General features: G+C 37.3%; 1 protein-coding gene across 1 annotated transcript; it reads right to left on the reverse strand.

The window, feature by feature from the left end:
* Positions 1-36: 36 nt before the first annotated feature.
* Positions 37-16,229, reverse strand: LOC113092371 (FERM domain-containing protein 6-like). The gene is made up of 14 exons (XM_026257956.1): positions 16,084-16,229; positions 9,548-9,747; positions 9,240-9,330; positions 7,489-7,568; positions 7,118-7,194; positions 5,949-6,144; positions 5,439-5,594; positions 4,807-4,872; positions 3,986-4,054; positions 3,651-3,825; positions 2,901-3,170; positions 2,398-2,529; positions 1,408-1,475; positions 37-1,329 (listed from the first exon to the last, which is right to left on the reverse strand). The coding sequence occupies exons 2-14, from the start codon at positions 9,623-9,625 to the stop codon at positions 1,078-1,080; spliced, it is 1,710 nt and encodes a 569-aa protein (XP_026113741.1). The 5' UTR covers positions 9,626-9,747; positions 16,084-16,229; the 3' UTR covers positions 37-1,077.
* Between the last annotated feature and the right edge of the window lie 6,122 nt (positions 16,230-22,351).

Genomic DNA, 22,351 nt, shown 5'->3' on the forward strand with positions numbered 1-22,351 from the left:
AATGTATTTCTATGTAATGAAAAACACATACACCTATTATACTACTGAATTTAATCACCAGCTATGTTTATTCATACTATACATTTTTCCTTTCACTGAAAGGAACACATATATGGGCATACTTTTAATAGGATGTGTGTTTACAATACATAGATAAAGATTACACCCAACATTATGTACACAACCTCTGACGGCTTGGTGTGTGTTTTGTAATTATTGAATTTAAAAGAGCTCCATGTATCCAGAACAAACAAACATGATCTGTACAGAGCAAATGAGTCTTTGTACTTATTGTTCTTTTAAAAGTTCACTACTTGTGTAGTAAAGAACTATGTGATATTATATTAAACCAGTGGTTAGATCATTGACATCAGTAATGTAACGGAGATTTCAAACCTTAAATGGAACTCCAAGTTTTGTTTAAAGGAACATTTGGCATCTTATTGCATGAGTACAAGACATGTTTCTCACTTCTTAGTGGACTTTCTGCTAGCTTCTATCTGTATTCATAATGTAATTCAGGGAGTGTTCCTCGAAGTTTGACATTCTCAAGCCATTTTAGAAATGTGAATGTGAAATTTAAAATTTAAATGTTTACTTCCTTAAACAAACTTGGACGTTACAGCATGTCCTAACTACAGTAGGTGTGAACCAACAGGTATTTTGTCTGGCCACAAAGAATGTGAAAATGTTTCGTTTTGATGTTCAATATACAGTTCAGCCGCAGAACAGGATTTGGACCAATGAAAGTTCACTGTGGGCGGAGCCTATTGTTGCTTATTGTATTCACAGGTGGCTAGAATTTAATTGAGAGAAAAGGTTTTATCAACTCATTTTATCAAAGACAGGTTTTAGCATGGTAATGCCCGACACTTCTAAGATTATTTATAAACACATTCTGTAAAAAGTTCTACATGTTGTATAATCGATAAAACAACCCACAATTGTTCATATTGTCCTGTTGTTGATCAGCATAAAAACACATCTGAGCGTTGGTTGAGTTTGAACAAAATTCCTGATGAAAATGTGTCCTGTTAGCGCTTCAGACAACAGGAAGCTGTAGTCTTTTTCAGTTCCTTAAAGGACAAGCTCAAGTGCCTGATTATCATCTAGCAGGTCCAGAGAAAGGCAGTTCGTGGAGCGCTGGACACTAAATGATGTATTGTCTGGACACAGGCTGGTTGGGGAATGTGGAAGCCCAAACGTGTAGCTGACAGAGGTGTCTGGAACCGATTGCGTTCCCAAAGGGAGAAGAGGGGAATACAGTCGCACGTCATCCAGACTCAGACTGTAGCGGTCAGCGGGGTTACGAGACTTCTGATTTGAAACCTGTGATGGATAATGAGCAATTAGTGACATGATGAAGAAATGAAAAGGGAAAGATTGGAGAAGACCGAGACGGCAAACCTGTTTCATGCTGTCTGGATCACAATGGTCCACTTGATCGTTGACTGTAACTGAACTCATTTGTAAACCTAGAAACAGACGTTACAGTAAACAGGAGCAGACTTATATTTTCATCACAGTCTACAGGAAAATATATATATATATTTTTTTTACAAAAAAATTACTTCTAATGCAGTAATACAATATACAATAAGCATTCCATTTGTTAACATTCAATTTTTACACTGCCATGTAAAAGTTAAGGAAAGAAATTAATTGTTTTATTGAGCAAATATGTATTAAAGTGATCAAAAGTGACAGTTCAGACTTTTAGATTTTTAACAACAAATAAATAAATAAATAAAAATAATGCAAACATTTTAAAAAAATAAATAAAATTAACAAAGTTTTCCACAAAAATATTAAGCAGCACACACTTAGTTTCAATAAAAATGTAATCAATTTCTTCATTAATTAGAATATTAGAATGACTTCTGTAGGATTCACGTTACACTGAACACTTGAAGACTGTTCAAAATTCAGCTTTGCGATCACAGGAATAGATTACATTTTAAATATATTAAAATAGAAAACAACTGTTTTGAATTGTAATGTAATTTTTCACAACATTCGTTTTTTTCTGTATTTCTGATTAGATACATTCAGCCTCGCTAAGCACTTGTTTTAGAAGTATCACATTTTTTTTTAAAACAAATAAACATCAATTGCATGACAATTGCTAAAAAAAATATTTCAATCATATAATTAAAATAAATAATATAATAATATAACATAAATATAATAATCATCGTGATCATAATAAATATTAATGTCAGTAGTGGTATGCATGCACTTTCTCCATGTTTTACACATTTAGTATTGTTATTTTTTTTGCTATGCAACAATGAAAAAAAATTATTAATTGGAAACAAATGAATCAGAAACATATGAAATGATGTAGATAAGGTTTGAAAGTGCCCTAGATCGGATTGTTTTTTAAATCATCATCACCTTTGAATTCAGTGTCTGATTGGAAGGTGGGACAGTCGACGGACACGCCCTCCAGCAGCTCAGCCAATCGTAAGATATCGAAAGGATCGTCCACAGAGACCTCCCCAGGCTCCTTCACCACATCCTGCAAATCTACATTCAGATTTCATCACAATCTGTGCTTCAACTTATCGTAAATCTAATGTGTTGTGAAACTCTTTCAGTGCGAACGTGACATTTTGCATGTGAAGCTGGCAGAGCAAATAGACGAAATAACTTCAGAATAACCTTTACAGCTTCATCGATGTCTTTTCAGCACTACATATGCAAGGAATCCTAGCAATGCCTATCTGTCAGCAGACCATGTCAAATTGTTGCAATACAACTGCACAAGTATTCAAGCCCAGCAAATGATATGTGATTCTAAAGCTAGCAGATGAGTTTAGAAAAATGTTGATTATAAATATAGTTTTTAAAAATATATTTTTGAATACTGATCATGACTAAAGTCGTTTGACCCTCACCTTCCTCCTGCCACTCATCTTCATCCAGCCGAGCTTTGCTGCTCATGTCGATGCCAGAGGTGTGTGAGGAGCCGTGACTGACAGCAGAGATGAAGGACTTTTCCTTCTCCTCCATGGAAACCATCTCTACAGAGACACTGTTTTGCCTGGTGTCCGCCTCAATGCCAGAGCTGCTGGTGGAGTGTCGAGACAGACGAGGACTGCCCTCGCTGCACGGATGATCCAGGTCCAGCTCATCACTGATGTACGATTCACGGTACCTCTTCTTCTCTGGATCCAAAAAAACATGACATGGCAGAAAATGTATTTTACTAATAAGGGTGATTCTCACAAATGCTTTAACATATTTAAGTCTTACTTCAAAAAAATAAATGATATTTTTTAATTTGGCAACCAGACATCACTGTTTTCAGGGAAACAGTGTCTAAAAGTTAGTAATTTATGTATACAACATATTCACAGTTTGTGGAAATATTAAATCCAATAAGAAAATATATGTTCGATACAATTTTATCTCATTTATTTATTTTTCTTGTGATGTGAAAGTCAGAATTTTGTTACAATACTGTTTTGAATGGTTTGCTCTTTAAAAGGGTTAATATTTACTGTTTTTCATTATGTGATTTGCCAAATTATATTCATTAATGTGCTATAATAGAACCAAGTCCACTGAGAAGAAAACAAAAACCAAAATCATACTACAAAAGCAAGCATGACGGACATGTAAATGAATATCATTTGGACACACACCGTCTGTCTCCTCCAGCTGCCGCAGGTGTTTGAGCGCAGGTTGCAAACTGAGGTACAATCGGTGACAGGAACTTAAATGCAGCAGAAGATGTCGGGAACGAAAAGCCGAACCCGTGTAGTATACCAGCTTCCTCGCTGAGGGCAAACCATCCGGCTGGATCTCAAACCTCTTCCCCTGTGCAGAAGGCAGAAGACATAACCTCTGTATTTTTAAAAACTGAAATACTTTTAATGTTAGAGCACCACAATTCAAATCACATCAATGATAACAGATAAATCAACCATAAACCATAAATCAACAAATCACTTGAAATGATGGAAAAATTAAATGTTACCAGAAAGGTGAGTCGTCCCACATGAAACCAGGGGAAGTCATACAGCAGATCACGCACATTGTTCAGCTCCTGCAAATAATATTATAACATAATATATAATATTATAACATATATACATAACATTATCATTATATTTTATTACAAATTAACAAATAACAGTTCATTCCAAGCCCAAATTATTCAGTTGAAGTAGTTTCCTGAAAATAGAACTAACATTTTGATCTCCTAACCCTTCTTGCTACAAAACCCACTTCCACAGATAATTTGTTAATATAAGCTTATTTGGCAGTGTGAGAAAGGATTCATATATAAATCCTGTTCTTTATAAAAGCAGAAAAGGGAGCCCATTTAAGGTTGGGGTTAGGGCCTCACCACATATGGTCTCTGATCTCTTAGACACAGGGCCCTTAGTTTAAACCAACCCAGACGCTTTAATGGGCAGATCAGAGGACTCAAGGGAAAGGCATGCACTCCCAAACAAATCCCTGTTTATGGACTGAACCGTCTAATATATGCATTCCAGTCAGGCCTATCTGGAGAGCTCTATCGTTGTGATTGGCAATATCGAAGAGAAAACACAGAACTGCGCTGAATCACAGAATGATGCACAATGAAGTAGGCCATTACATGTGCTTTGCAGTGAAAAGCAACCAAAAGTCTGTCATTTTCAATGAGGGCTGGTGATTTCAGATAATGTGCAACAACTACTGTTGCGATGTTGCTGTGTCCGATTTTTGCACTGCTGCAATTTATATACAAAAAAGTGTTTTCCCATATTTTTAATGGCAAGAAAAACACCTCATGCATTCAAAAACACACACCTGATACACTTGCATTCCTCGTAAAGTGAGTCCAAGCAGCGCTGAACCTTTTTCTTCTTTCTTGTCCTACAGGAAAGAGGCACAGGCTTATTTACATTAATGTACAGTGTATAGCATATATACACTATATAAATAACTTTAAAATATTATTAATATTACATATTAATACAATTATGCAAATCTATATATGTATATACGTAGTATTATATTACATGCACATACAAAACTGAAAGTTTGGGGTCAGAAAAATTGTGTATTCCTTTTTTAAAGACGTCTGCTATGCTCACAAAGGGTGCATTCATTTGATCAAATACAAAGTAGAACATTAATATTGAAATATTATTACAATGAATGTATCCTGTTATGGTACAGCTACATTTCCAGCAGCTATTACTCCAGTCTTAAGTGTCACATGATCCTTCAGAGATCATTCTCGCATCAGCTGAGCTGCTGTTGTAATATGACTCAGTCAAGCACACTGCAGTTCCATAATGTGCCACAAGTAGTGCAGAATTGACTTCACCTTTAACTTCTACTTTGATGAAAACAATTTCAGAAGCTCCCTACATTCCACAGCTGAGAATATCTTGACCTACAGCATGACATACTGATAACCGTGCGTGACCTCTGACCTTCTGTAGGCGATAAAAGGTGACTGGGACATCCTCCAGACGGCAGGATTCTCTGATAAAGAGCAGGATAGCGTCACGCGAAGACATCCCCCACAGCTCTTTATGAACCTTGGGCCCGTGACACAGCAGGTAGTCAATTCCACGTTTCGCAATTATCTATAAGAGAGCAGACACGGGTCATGCGTGATTATGAAAGGAGTATGGGCACTCACCATGACTTTAATTAAACTTTAATCAAACCTCTACTGTAAAAACACAACAAGAATTTGCTGGTTTGATGCTTTTCAAATATAGCTAGTCAACCAGCATGGTCTTTCTGGTGTAGCTGGTTGTCCAAAAAGTCTTGATAGTTAAAAACGCTGGGGAGGCCATTAGCATACCCACATCCAAATGCCAAAAATCCTGGACTTTACCATTTAAACCCAATCTTACTGTGGTTGAAAACAAAGTTATCACCTCTTGGATGCAAATCTATGTGATTGTATTTTATACACTCTAATGAAGATTTACCCAGGGTGGAAAGTATTCTTTGGGTTGGAAATACGCAGCGTGTCCCTGACTGTGGCTGTCTGAGGGGTGGTCAGAGTGATCGGCCTGTAGGGCGTATCCTGCTAGCTGGAAATACACTTCCTCCTGCTGTCGGCATTCGGAGCGCAGGACACGTTCCCGCAGATCATAGTAGTACAGTTTTCTCGCTTTACGCTCACTGAGAACACAGAAAAAAAGAAAAGAAAAAAAAAACAGCATGAGAAAAATGTTTTAGCAAGAATGATTTTTTTTTATTTATAATCTTATTTCCAATAAATCCTGTTCTTTTGAACTTTCTATTTATTAAAGGTTTAGTTCACTTTGATCGAATCTGAGAGCTTTCTGACCCTCCATAGAGAACAGTGCAACTGAAATGTTCCCAGACCCAGAAACTTAGTAAGGACATTAGTAAATAGTCCAAGGAGGGTCAGAAAGCTCTCAGATTTCATAAAAAAATATCTTAATTTGTGTTCTGAAGAAGAACAAACGGGTTAGTGATGGCATGAGGGTGAGTAATTAATGACAAAATTTTTAGGTGAAGTAACACTTTAAAGAATCATGACACTAAAGACTGGAGTAATTATGGTGAAAATTCAGCTTTATCATCACAAAAAATTAATTACATTAAAAAAATATTAAAATAGAAAGTCTTATTTTATATTGTTATAATATTAAAAATTACTTTTAAATAAATACAGAAGTGTGAGACTTCTTTCAAAAGCATTAAAACGGTCCCTAAACTGAAAAATTGAATGTTTGAAATTAAATGTTTCTAAGGAATTCACATCAAGCCTAATTTAAAACTTCAAAATAGAACAAACATCATTTTCTAATTTAACTATAATACAATTAGTAAATTAATTTTAAAATACATTTAATGAAAGACTCTCCTCGGGCTCTCTGCAAAATAGTCCACTCATTTCCCACATTCAATAAAATCTAAAGTTAGGCTGAGTTTCATTAAGCAGTTTTTAAGTTACACCAAATTATTCCTAATAAAAACAGCTTTCAAAGACAGGCCACATTAAAACCAGATCACAAGCCCACTCAAACTGGCCTCAGACCCTGGTGGATTAAAACTAATGAAGGAAAGAGGCCAAGGAGAGGATTCCTCCCTTCAAACGTTCGGGAATCTCTGGCCTGTTCCTTACCAGATGAGTCTGCCATTCTCCACATAATACTGGACCTTCAGACAGAGCAGGGGAGGAATTGACCTCCTCTGTGAACCCTGCCGAGAGAAAGAACAGGCTTGACTAGGTTACTGTGGCAACCCCTTCATTATGACGTCACTCCCACATCCCAGCCGGCTTACTAGTGTTTATCTTTACTATCATACTGTAACCGCCCTGATGACCACAGGGAACACAGAGCACATGGTACAGTGATTCTGTCATGGAATCAGTAGAATCACAACACTATTTATATTTATATGACTATAACATTGATGAACCATGGTATTTTACAGATATGTAAAAGAACACCATGGAACTACTGATAATGATGGAGGACCGTGTTAGCTCACCTTCCCTGAGTCCTGTTTCCACTCCTTAGGAAAGTACTTAGCAAGTTTCTCTTCCAAGTCCAGAAAAATGTGCTCATTGTCTAAAATAGCCCAGAAAGGACACACAGGAAACAAGCGTAAATGCTTTCGGCATGCAAACAATGGCATCATGAATTCATGCATGAAATCTACCCAACAATGACCTCAATTAGGAAGACGGCTGGAATGAAAAGACCCGTTGAGCCATTGGTGAACGCAAGGCCCAGTATGCAACAACCCCAACTGCAGACAAAACTTACCCCAGTAAAAATGTAGAGTTTCATGCCAGAGCGATTGTGATTGCAAAAGAATTCTAGCGCTTTGAGTAAATCGTGTAAACACTTCTAAAAAGGAGCTTGTGCAAGAATGGAATTAAGATGGTTTAAATAAATGTCAAAATAGAAAATGAAAGAAGATTTAGCTAAGACCAATAAATAGATGTTAAATGTTTCAAGCACATTCTTTTCATTCAAGTGGTCCATGTGATTTATTTCATTTGCCAACGTGACCCCTTAAGTATTTGTATGCAACACACACACATGTATATATATATACATATATTACATTGGTTTGATTACTTTTGATCAATTTAATGTTCTGCTGGATAAAAGTTTTTTTAAAAAAGAAATCAAATTCAACTTCTGAATAGTAGTGTATCACAGTTTACACAAAAATATTAAGCAGCAAAAACTCTTTTCATCTGTTTTATACATAGGGTAATATATATATATATATATATATATATATATATATATATATATATATATATATATATATATATAGTTTTAGATTCTCTCAGCATGATTACATTGTGTGTTTTAGTATCTATACAAACAGAAAAATAATGTTTTTACAAGCGCAAGTTCACATTCCATTCAGTTTATCCATCCTTTATCACTGCTAACTTCGCATCCCTACCTCCCTCACTAAATGACTCAAACTCTTTCTGACTCACTGTCTCTTTATCTGAGGTTCATGACGAGAAGGTTGTGACCCTGCTAAATGCTAAGCCAATATCAATTGCTCTCTCCTGCTGCCTCTGCAGTGAAGTGATGATTCATGGTGAATTCCAGGCTTAAAGTTAATATAGCTTGATTCCAAAGCCTCAGGGGTCACCAACCCTCAAATACACAAAACAAAGATGCTCTTGTCCAAGAGAAGAGTGACGCAAAATATCGTAAAAAGGTATTGAAGGGAAGAAAATGAGAGCAAAATGAGAACAAACTCATCTTAATAGAGCCTTACCGGAATGGCAAAAGACAAATATTAGATGCCATGTTAGTTTTAAATGGATTGTGCAGTTCATATATTGCTTGAATTGGCAAACAACTTGAAGGCCTTGAGCTGTAAGCATTTGCATTTGAAAATCTTCAGTGAACGACAAATAAAACAACTCAAATGTGGTTACAATTTCCATTTACAGTAGATCCAAAAACAAACGTCCTTTAAGATTCACATACACTCTAAAAATAAAGGTTATTTTGCATCTATGGTTCCATGAAGAACCTTTAACATTGATGGAACCATTCCATTGCACAAAAGGTTTTTAATAATGGAAAAAGTTCTATAGATTATTATAATGCTCTTTACACTAAGAAAACAATGGTTCTTTTAAGAACTGTTCACTGAGAGATTCTCTGGTGAACAAAAAAAGATTTTACTATGACATCACTGCAACCCCCTGTTGCAACCTTTAAATGAGTACAGTGTAATTGGGAAATATAAATTCTTACTTTTGACTAAAGTCAATCCAAAGTAGTGCAGCTCTTTAACCCCAAGAAGCTCACAGACATGATGAAACACATCTTGACCCGTTGCTTTTAGCTTGGAGGAAAAGAAAAACAGATTTGACAATTAATCAGGTACAAAAACATGATTTTAAAATGCTAGCATTCAGCTCAATAAACACACATTTGCACATTTTATAAACTGTATATTACAATATACTGTAAAGTGAAGCCTTCCTCAGGTTATTACTTTTTTTGTCATTTGTCATTGCTGCATATCACATTATGAAATATTACAAGAGCTGAATATTTACCCCCACTGTGATGTCCAATGTCTCCTTGGTGGGCAGTAGGACACATACTGTCCTCTTTAGTTTGTTGGGGACAGACATGGCCTATGAAATCTCATCCACATACACTCATGCGTACACACACATACACTCACACACTGACACTGGCCTCTTTCTCTTCAAGATGCTTTGCCTACAGGTATTGGCTCCTTCATTTTGAATATCTGCAAAAGAACACAAACAACCAGACTCTGCTTCAGTGTAAGTCTATAGAATTGCATGCCCATTTTATTGTCTTCCAGGTGGAAATCATATTCTTGAAAAGTAATAGGACACATCTCCTCAACAAACTTTATGATATGAGATACCAATATACAGGTGTATCTCAATAAATTAGAAAGTTGTGGAAAAGTTCATTTATTTAAGTATTCAACTCAAATTGTGAAACTCATGTATTAAATAAATTCAACGCACACAGACTGAAGTAGTTTAAGTGTTTGGTTCTTTTAATTGTGATGATTTTGGCTCACATTTCACAAAAACCCACCAATTCACTATATCAACAAATTACAATATGGTGACATGCCATTCAGCTAATCAACTCAAAACACCTGCAAAGGTTTCCTGAGCTTTTAAAATGGTCTCTCAGTTTGGTTCACTTTAGGCTACACAATCATGGGGAAGACTGCTGATCTGACAGTTGTCAAGAAGACAATCATTGACACCCTTCACAAGGAGGGTAAGCCCCAAAACATTCATTGCCAAAGAAGCTAGCTGTTCAAAGAGTGCTGTATCTAAGCATGTTAACAGAAAGTTGAGTGGAAGGATAAAGTGTAGAAGAAATAGATGCACAACACACCAAGAGAACCTCAGACTTATGATCACCTCCATGCCACGCCGAATAGAGGCAGTTATTAAAGCAAAAGGGGCTTTAATTATTATTATTATTTTTTTTTTGGTCTTATGAAGTAATCTAATTTGTTGAGATGAATTGGTGGGTTTTTGTGAAATGTGAACCAAAATCATCACAATTAAAAGAACCAAAAACTTTAAACTACTTCAGTCTGTGTGCATTGAATTTAATACACAAGTTTCACAATTTGAGTTGAATCACTGAAAAAAAGGTGCACCTGTTGTAACTGAAGAATGAAGAATGATTAGTTCTATGCTGAAATATCTGGCGATATCTTTTTTTTTATATCTCTTTTCTCATATTTTAAAACAAGGCAAAAAAAAAAGGCAAAAAAAAAAAAAAAAGAAACACTGGAGTAATTAAAATGTCTATATTTTCCAGTGATGTTGATGACGTCTGTGGTGGAATATGAGGTTTTATCCAGCTCTCATATTTCTTGCAAACTCATCCCTCAGTTTAATCACGCAATCAAAGCTCATTACATTGCATTATTTGCCCATTTGAGTGTGTCAGATTATGTAAACATCCAATTATGTAACGATGAAATTAATGCTAAACAATGATTCTTGGAGATCGTGTGGTAAATTTTATTAGGTGATCTTATCGTGTTTGTGGAACTTCACTTTTCCTATAACGTAGATAAGCTCACCTGTGAAAACATCACAGGCAGCAGATGCATTCCCCACATTTTTGGGCTAATTCCACCTGCTGTATGTTTTCGCTGAACTGACATACCTCAACATCGTCCTGCTGATACAAAGCTAACCCTATAATGTGTACTTTTGCACCCATTCTATAATGCTGTGAAATTAATATATTTGGACACTTAAGTCACAATTAAAAATATATATATATATATATTTTTTTTTTACCAAAAATTATTTTCACACAGGTGTCATAGCAAAGTATCCTCTCTACCTCAGGCTATCCAAGATGGTAACATATCTGGCGTATTTTAGAAATTCATCATTTGTTTACTAATGCTCTGTAGCATTACAGATCCTCTGCAGTAAATGGGTACCATCAGAATGAGAGTCCAAACAGCTGATAAAAACAAAGTTTTTAACTTTAAATAATTGCCTCCAGGAAAAACTACAGGTCATCTATCTATAATATTGCTTTCTCCAGTGAAAAAGTCTTCTCTGATTGACAAATATGCACAGATCATGCAATGTTTTATTTCAAAATAGTTCTAAACAAATATGTTTGTGGATTTTGATGTGAGAGGATAACAGAAAACAGATACTTTTTCACTGGAGGAATATTATAGATTTTGGACAGTATATGGACAGTTTTTTGTTCAGAAGCAATGGTTTAAAATTAAAAATGTACTAATGATGGATTTGTTTATTACAAACATGCCGCTTTACACTTCATAAGAAGTTAATTGATGAACTGGAGTCTTGTGGATTATTGTGATGTTTTTATCAGCTGTCTGGTCTCTCATTCTAATGCCATTCATTCTTCAAAGCAGAGGATCACTGATGAGAATAATGCATTCTTTTCGATAAAAAAATATACTCATCTACATTTTGAACAGCCAGATTGGGAGTTAACTATTTCGGATAAACAATTTCTTTAACATTTAACAACCACAAAGTGGTGGATTTAATCCATTACAACATGTAATGCTTTTCTTAGAGTCTGAACCTACAAATGGTATTTACGTTCAAATACCATATGTATTCTAGATGTTTAGATAAAGCTTTGTATAGTAATTAGCTATTGGCTGTAATTAGGCTGTTTCTCTCTCACATTGCATTTACAGGGGTGTGTTTTATTACAGGTGATTCAGTCTGGTTGATGTCAGTCCACACCTGTGAATCAAGACAATATATATACTGTTAACCGCTACAGCCTCAGGGGAATCCAGCTGCCAGCTGCTAGTTGAAGACTGAGATATGGTGATAAAGGTATAGGCCTAGACAACCCCCCAAAAAATGAAGATTCTGTCATGTTGTTCCAAAACTGTTTGACTAAGTTTCTTCTATGGAACACTACGGGAGATGTATGTTAATGACAGTCACATTTCAATGAAGGTTGACCAAAGTTGTCTTTCGGCCTTTTGTGCTCCACAGAAAAATCATCATCACTAACAGACAAGACCAACATCCAAGTCAGCAATTCAGCCAATGTCTGGTCGTTTTGAGATTATTGTGATTAATTAACATCAGCATTATCTCTCACTTCATACACACTTTTGTTGGATGGCATGCAGTGCAAAACATTACTTAGGCTTATTTGTTTGATGCTTCCGAGACTATTACAACTCTTCTCACATTTTTGAAAAAGCCCAATCTAAACTAGCAAACAAACAGCTTGTTAACCATGGTGCCATCATAAAATCACTGCAAAAACAATGTCTGATACTTCAAACAAAACCAATTGTATAAGTCTGAATACCTTAAAACTCAAGCACTAAGCACTCAAGCACTAAAACAGTTTTAAGTTGTAACAGTTGAAACTTAAATGTTTTTGCCCAAATCATCTGAGCATCCTTATTTTTGAGCCCTGATATATTTATTTACATCCCATTTGCTATAATTCAATTCTATTGTCAATATCATACATATCAGCATTAAATCGGCACCAAATATTGTCAAACTGCTGATAATGCTTTTTAGAGAGATATCAGGAAACTTATAAACAACAAGAATTGAAAGAAATTTATTGGCAGTTTAAAACTACAAACCAACTCAAAGCCCACAGTCCTGTTTGTTCAACCTGTAAATGAATGAGACATGAACACTTCCACACACCGTCCCAGGAAGAAGTGCGTGAGGTCAGAGAGAGGCTTTGCCAGTGACCACATCTCCCGACAGAGCTCCAGGTGGTACAACTCTCTGCCGGGTGGGATTTACGGGGGTTTAACTTTAAATCGATTAATCAGATTAAATCTGACCCGTCTGGAGACCTCTGCTCTGGACTTAGTTTAAATACCCTCGTGTTGGGCAAAACCAAGTTTATTATCACAACTAAAACTAAAACTATTAAAAAACATTTTTGGTAAATGAAATCAAGCAATAAATGAAAAACTTAAACTAAATGAAAATTAGAAATGCCTTGGCAGCTAACTGAAATAAGTTTAAACTGAAGCACTTAAAATTACTAGCTAGAAATAAATAAAAACTGAAATGTAAGTAATACAAAACTAATAAAAATGACAAAATTACTAAAACGCGTATAAAAAAATAAATTGTAACACAAAAGTGGAAATTATCATTATCATTTCAACTAAAGTATCAATTTTGTGTAAGATACAGAATATTAAGTCATTATGCACTGATAAATTTCCACTCCAGTGCTGTTAGCCACTGATCAAATGACTGAATCAATGAGCTGAACACAAGAACCAAATCCATCAATTGGTGAACTAAATCATTCAGACACGGTTTGTGAACCAGAAGAAACAAATTCAAAAGATTAACTGAAAATATCCAACTCAAAAATATGATTGGTACCTGTCCATCACACAAAGATATTTTAAGACTTACATTAGGCTTAATTTATAATTGTAACGATATGCAAATCTCCATATTCATCGGGAAGAAGGAGGCGGGAACCGGCGCACAATCAAAACTCATTTTAATATTCAAAAGTAAATACAAAACGGCGCACCAGCCCCTCACGGACGACTGGTGCGCATAAATAAAAAGCAAACATAAAATAATGTCCCAGGCCTGGTCCTCTCTCGTCCTTCACGGTCGTCACTCCAGTTTTATATCCTTCCATCTCCTACATGGGACTCGATACTAGCGGTGGGGCTCAGGTGTAGCTCATCTCCAATCACTACACCTGGCCTCACTCCTCGTTCCCACGCCTCTCGGCCCCGCCCCACTCGCCACAATAATCATTTTGCATCCTTGCATTTAAGCTTAGTTGTAGCTGCAAGAAAAAAAAACCTTGAACAGACTTGGAACAAATGGGTGAATAAAAGAAGACAGAATTTTCTCTAACTTTTATTTAATTCATTTTTTTTATGTTTAGTTGGTTTGGCGGAAAAGTGTTACTCTAAAACGAATCAAACTTTCAGGCACACAAGCCTCCCTGAGAATAATAACTGTAAATCAATCTTCTATATGCATCCTTCATACTGGAAAAGCCACTTACTCTGCAAGGACAGATAAAGTAGGATCACTCGAGCCTTGAAGCAACAACAAATCTTCAGCACAACACCACCAACAGACTGCGGCTATGTGCTTAAGGAGTTTTCCTTCCTATGTCACGATCCCAACACCTCCGAAGACATGCAAATAAGCACTGTGTGTGCCAATTATAGGACAATTCCAGTGAAAATATATTCAGATAAGCCTCAGGGCAACTGATACACGATGAGCTTGTTTGTTAAGGAAAGAATTTGACCAGTGTTGGTGCAATGGTGCATCCAAGCATAAAGCAGGCACTTCAAGTGAAATGAGGTTCCTACAGGACAGCACCTTGAGTTATTGCACAATACCAATCACAAAGCTTTACCAACTACTAAGATCTGAGAACAAGTCAAAAGCCGGTTTTCCACCTTCCCATGGCTCTGAAAAAACACTCATCATCTTGTCATGAACCATCATACCTCTCTGCCCGTTGAATGTGCATTCATGTTTAGACCTGTCAGAGGGTGAGTCTGTTATATCCAATTGCCTTCCTTTCTGTACCGTTCACACAGCCAAGAAGTTCAATTCAGCTATGTTTAATATGATCAAAGACTATATATTTTTTCATCTATGATCTATATTTTGTGGTCTAGTGCATTAAATCCAATGAATTACAATTTGACAATGACAATGTATTTATATAGCACACTTTATTACAACTTCAGCTGACCAATGTGCTTTCCAACAAGTCATCAAAATCAGAAAAAAAACACACAACAGACAAACTGAAAAGTTAAAAAATCATACGAATATCCCATCAGCCATATTCTTTAGAAAATAAAAATGTCTTAGGTCTGGACTTAAATATATTAAGAAAAGAAACTTGTCTAATGAATAGTGGCAAGGCGTTCCAAATCCAGTTCATTGTCTGAACTGGTGTCCTCGTACAGCATTATCTCACTATTTATATGAAGAAACAACCTGCAGAACAACTTCATGGGTGGGAAAGTGTAGAAGTTTCAGTAACACTCAAGAAATCACACAAATCAGGCTTATTTCCACCTTTAGAATAGATATCAATCTTAAATCTGTTAATGACCAATGAAAAGTTAACCAAAGGTTTTGCACTAGTTTTATATCGTCAACAACACTGTAGTGGCAGTGTCAGTGCTCAATATATGTAAAAATTTATGAAAGAATTAAGGTTTAAGGTGGAATATTTCTAAAACAAATTGGGAATAATAATAATAAAAAATGCTTAATTGTATTGTTTGTAAAATTGACTATGAAGAGAAAAGCGAAACAACCATTCATTAATTAATTACTTGGCAAATATTGCAGAAGGAAAACAACAGCAACAAACAAACAAAAGAATTATAGTACTCCATAGGAATGAAGGAACCGAAGTGTGATTTGTTCTTATAACTGTACCGTAGCTAAAACTATTGTGTACACATACTGAACTAACGACCACTGTCCAGAACATAATAACGCAACTACTAGTGCATTAGACTTTCATATATAAATAAATGCTCTTAAAGGGTTACAAATTAACTTACCGCAAATTAAAATCCCGGGTGTGAGTTTGTTTTGAGGGTTGATGCTGTTGTGGTAAACTCAAATCACATAAATACAGCCTCGCGCTCACTGACTGACTGACTGACTGATGAGAGTCTCGTAGCTGTGGATCGGACTGAACCAAATTATCACCGTGAGGGGGGAGGATTCATCACACCGCACTAACCGATACATTACTACTGATTTAAATACGTAGGATTTTTCAGCGAGAACAATCAATGCACAATAAAAATGAAATAGTGAGGGAAAACTAAAATTCTTGCTGTTGGTAGTAAAAACCTACATAAACAAAACCCCCTGCGCAAAATTAATGAATATGTATAACCCTCCTTTAAACTGATACACAACAACAACAGTCTGTGTGTGTGAGAGAAATGTTTAACTGTATGCACTGCATTTTGTTGCGGTGATGAAAGAATGCAGTAAAGATCTGTATAAGGTGTAAAATGCATTAATTACTCTAGGTTTTACTACAAACTTGTTTACTGGTGATGCAGGCCTTGTAAATACAGGATGCTGAACTACAAAAAAAAAATAATTCTTATAGAAAGAAAGAAAGAAAGAAAGAAATGAGAGCTAACAATGATTTTGTAGCCTTATTATAGTCATACAAATAATGACTTTTTATGGCTATAATACGATTTTATGATGGCTGTAATCAGAACAAGTTACAACCCGACAAGGATCCTCAAACCTTTCTAAAGACATAAAAAATAAGTAATTTCAAAGAACAAGAAACCTTCTCAAATAAATATATAAATAAAAATATAAATAAAAAGTTAATTAAACAGATCTCGTAGCCATCTTATTGTTGTTGTCTTTTCATAAAATAACATAAAAAAATGTGTTCATGACCCTAATAAGCTGACAATTCTGAAACCTTCTTACCACAGTTATAAAAATAAATAAATTCAAGACCATGAAACCTCAACCATAATAAATAAATAAATAAATAAATAAAATTATGAAACTTTACACTGATTTAAGGAAAGCTCATGTTTTTAAAATAGTAACAATATCTGTGGTAACAAAGGTCACATAAATTAGTAGGGATGCTATGGGACATGCCCTACCATGTTCATAGATTTGTGTTGGATGAATGAAAATATTTACATTTACATTTCTTCATTTAGCAGACGCTTTTATCCAAAGCCACCTACAATTGAGGAATACAATAAGCGATTCAAGATAAAGAGGCAATTAAAGACAGGGAGTGCTTGCAATACAAAGTTTCAGGCATTGTTCATAATACAAGATAGACAAGGAGAGATTAAGGAAAGAGAAAGAAAACTTTTTAAAAAAAAAGATTAAGTCAAATGGTAAAGGAAGAGATGAGTTTTCAGGTGTCGTTTGAATATTGTCTGTGATTCAGCATTCTGGATAGGGGTGGGAAGTTACAGTAATTTCACCAGCCAGGAACGGTGAACGAAAAGGTTCGCTCACTAGCGGATCTCAGACTTCTGGAGGGGATGCAGATTTTGTAATAGTGAGTGGAAGTAGGCAGCAGCTGAGCCTGTGGCTGTTCTATATGCAAGCATCATGGTCTTGAACTTAATGCAAGCCGCAACTGAGAGCCAGTGCAAGGAGATAAAGAGAAGTGTGACAACTCTGAATCAATTAAACCATCATAAAATGATTATCTGTTTCAAAGCGCTCCAACTGGGTAGCATATAGCGAGGAAATCCATTAAGATTGGGATTTCAAAGTGGATTTGTGAATCATTAGATTTTGGAATTTCGCATTTAGTGATTTAGATCAGAACTTCAGAGCGAGTTCGTGAATTTTCTTGATTCAGATCAGAACTTCAGAGCTCAAAGAATGAATCATTTGATTCCGATTGGGACTTCGGAGTGGGTTCACAAATCTTTCGTTCATGAACAGGACTTCAGTGCGGGTTCATAAATCATTGGTTTTAGATCAGATCATTTATCGCGAATCATTTATTGCAGATCAGGACATAATCATTTTTTCAAATTTCCTTCTTTTCAAATTTCCTTTTTTAATGGTTTTATGATAGTAAATGTGTAGGAACCATTTTGTTGTTGTTGTTGATTTTACAACTTTAATGGTTAAACTATGTTTACTGTTATTTTGTTACTATTGTTTAATAACCAAGGGTTTTTTTCACCTTAAGAGGACATAAGATGGAGATGCAGTTTTTACTCCTTTTGGATTAACAGAATTTCGGATAGTTTCAATATACTTGTCTAGATTAGTTGATTAGTTTCAGGAGAAAGCAGCACTAAATTCCTGGGGGTGCATGTCACAAAGGATCTCACCTGGACCACCAACACCATATCAATCTCCAAGAAGGCACAACAGCACCTACACTTTCTCCACCAGCTGAAAAGAGCAAGTCTCCCTCCACCGATCCTCACCACATTCTGCAGAGGAACAATAGAGAGCGTACTGACCAGCTGCATCACTGTCTGCAATGGGAACTGTAATGCAGCAGACCGCAAGATCCTCCAGTGGACAGCACAGCTGCAAAGATCATTGGTGACCCTCTCCCCTCTATCCTGGACATTTCCCTAACACGATGCTCCAGCAAAGCAAACAGTATCATGACAGACCCCACCCATCCCTCCCACAGTCTTTTCCAGCTCCTATTTTCAGGAAGGCGGTACCAGAACATCAGAGCCTTCTCCGCCAGACTGCTCAACAGCTTTTCCCCCAGGCTCGGAGAGCCCAGAACTCAAATCACCCCGCCCTCCTCTGAACAGAAAAAAACAGGAACTTTTGGAAACACAAAGACATAAAAACATATGGTGGCGACAATATATGTTTTTTCAAGTCATCTCCAGCAGTTTTTTAAATAAAGTATATGAACAATGCAGTGCTAATTGACAGAATTTATTACAGATTAGATTTGACTAGATTAAATTAGATTCAACTTTATTGTCATTGCACATGTAAGGTACAAGGCAATGAAATGCAGTTAGCATCTAACCAGAAGTGCAATAAGCAGTAGTACAGGATACAGATGTACAATAAATATACAGATAAGGCTATGGACATAATTTACAGATTTTTAAATACTCTCTGCATGATATACAGATAGGTGTACTATGAACATTCTATACAGATGGATTATGTAATAAGTGTATACACTATAAGCATGAACTATGACCATCATTTACACTACTGCAATGGACAGTAAAAAATTGCATTTGCGGTCCAGCTCACCCCTAAACCATCTCGATTGGGTTCAGGTCCGGTGACTGTGGAGGCCACGTCATCTGGCGCAGCACCCCATCACTCTCCTTCTTGGTCAAATAGCCCTTGATGCCTTCAGTGTGACTCGACAATTTTCATAGTCATGAAAATAAAGAAAACTCTTTGAATGAGAAGTGTCCAAACTTTTGATCTGTACTATATATATATATATATATATATATATATATATATATATATATATATATATATATATATATAGTATATTTATAGTCAAAATCATTATAGTCAGTATCAGTGGCGTAGCCACGGGTGTGGCAGGGTGTGCCTGTGCCACCCACAGGCAGCTGGCACACATAAAAATAGATGCAGAATTTTTTTTTTTTTTTTTTTTTTTTCCGCGACTTGGTTGATTGAGATCGGCACTTCGGAGCCTGTTCGCGACTCGGTTGATTCAGATCGGCACTTCGGAGCCTGTTCGCGACTCGGTTGATTCAGATCGGCACTTCGGAGCCTGTTCGCGACTCGGTTGATTCAGATCGGCACTTCGGAGCATGTTCGCGACTCGGTTGATTCAGATCGGCACTTCGGAGCATGTTCGCGACTCGGTTGATTCAGATCGGCACTTCGGAGCCTGTTCGCGACTCGGTTGATTCAGATCGGCACTTCGGAGCATGTTCGCGACTCGGTTGATTCAGATCGGCACTTCGGAGCATGTTCGCGACTCGGTTGATTCAGATCGGGACTTCGGAGCATGTTCGCGACTCGGTTGATTCAGATCGGCACTTCGGAGCATGTTCGCGACTCGGTTGATTCAGATCGGGACTTCGGAGCATGTTCGCGACTCGGTTGATTCAGATCGGCACTTCGGAGCATGTTAGCGACTCGGTTGATTCAGATCGGCACTTCGATCGGAGCCTGTTCGCGACTCGGTTGATTCAGATCGGCACTTCGGAGCATGTTCGCGACTCGGTTGATTCAGATCGGCACTTCGGAGCATGTTCGCGACTCGGTTGATTCAGATCGGGACTTCGGAGCATGTTCGCGACTCGGTTGATTCAGATCGGCACTTCGGAGCATGTTCGCGACTCGGTTGATTCAGATCGGGACTTCGGAGCATGTTCGCGACTCGGTTGATTCAGATCGGCACTTCGGAGCATGTTAGCGACTCGGTTGATTCAGATCGGCACTTCGATCGGAGCCTGTTCGCGACTCGGTTGATTCAGATCGGCACTTCGGAGCATGTTCGCGACTCGGTTGATTCAGATCGGGACTTCGGAGCATGTTCGCGACTCGGTTGATTCAGATCGGCACTTCGGAGCATGTTCGCGACTCGGTTGATTCAGATCGGCACTTCGGAGCATGTTCGCGACTCGGTTGATTCAGATCGGCACTTCGGAGCATGTTCGCGACTCGGTTGATTCAGATCGGCACTTCGGAGCATGTTCGCGACTCGGTTGATTCAGATCGGGACTTCGGAGCATGTTCGCGACTCGGTTGATTCAGATCGGCACTTCGGAGCATGTTCGCGACTCGGTTGATTCAGATCGGGACTTCGGAGCATGTTCGCGACTCGGTTGATTCAGATCGGCACTTCGGAGCATGTTCGCGACTCGGTTGATTCAGATCGGCACTTCGGAGCATGTTCGCGACTCGGTTGATTCAGATCGGGACTTCGGAGCATGTTCGCGACTCGGTTGATTCAGATCGGCACTTCGGAGCATGTTCGCGACTCGGTTGATTCAGATCGGGACTTCGGAGCATGTTCGCGACTCGGTTGATTCAGATCGGCACTTCGGAGCATGTTCGCGACTCGGTTGATTCAGATCGGCACTTCGATCGGAGCCTGTTCGCGACTCGGTTGATTCAGATCGGCACTTCGGAGCATGTTCGCGACTCGGTTGATTCAGATCGGGACTTCGTATGTTTGAGATTTTTTAAAATTCAGATCTGGACATCGAAGCAGGAAGTGTTTGTCAAACAGTTAATTGGTGATAAATGAATATTTGGACTTGAGGCTTTTTTTACCTGTCGATTCAGCACGTACATGGACCCACACACAAAGGTGGACACACTCTAGAGGGGTGGGCCAGGTGACCACCCGTCCCGCGTAGCGCGTGCGCGCACGGCGTTTGAATTGAGACTGTGTCACGCATAATCAATGCTTGCTCAAAAAAAGTTGGTCGCTATATCTGGAGTCACCAACCCGTCGATCGCGGTCGACAAGTCGATCTTGGAAGCATTTTAAGTCGACCGCGAAGATTTTTCAAAATCTGAGAAAAAAAGGTGTGAGTCTCCAGTGCGAGTTGGGAGGTGCGAGCCTCCGCTGACTGCGCGCGCACCTCCCGAATGAGACATTTATACTTGACACAACTGTTTTAGACTGAAAACCAGACCATACAACTGATTTAGACGCGGGTGCCGGTGTGATGAGATGTGCTAATATCCGTCTGCTCGGGCATGATTGTTTTAGGCCTGAAAATTAATTGATTATTGAGGTAATAGGGATGGCACGGTTCGCTGAAAAAAAAAAAAACCGTTCGGTTCATCACACACAGTTCGGCACGCGCTTCAACTTAAATCTGACAATTGTTGTATGTCTGCATTTATGTAGGACCGTGGTCCTGTGTGGTACGATATTTCGTTCGACTGTATGTCCACACATATAGCGGAATGACAGCAAAGCTCAACTTGAACTTGAAAATGTAAAATTTAGCAAGGACAAAACAAATTACTTTTAATTTACATTTTTTTAATTAAATTTACATTTTTCTTAATTTCTTATATTTATCTGTTACATTCAAATAATCATATATATATATATATATATATATATATATATATATATATATATATATATATATATATATATATATGTATGAGATTATACTAATTCAGTGCAGTGGAGAGCCATTCCACAATTAACTTAGTCTGATCAGAAGGCAAAATTATCAAATCAAACAATATTTAAATCAAATGGTGATTTGGCTAACAAAAGGAGTAAAAAATGACTGGAGTGTATGTTGAGCGTGCTGTTTGCGTGGGGTGATTAAGAGTTGGTTAGGGGGCATGACA

This window comes from Carassius auratus, unplaced genomic scaffold, assembly GCF_003368295.1.
Source record: "Carassius auratus strain Wakin unplaced genomic scaffold, ASM336829v1 scaf_tig00214575, whole genome shotgun sequence".
NCBI classification, from domain to species: Eukaryota; Metazoa; Chordata; class Actinopteri; order Cypriniformes; family Cyprinidae; genus Carassius; species Carassius auratus.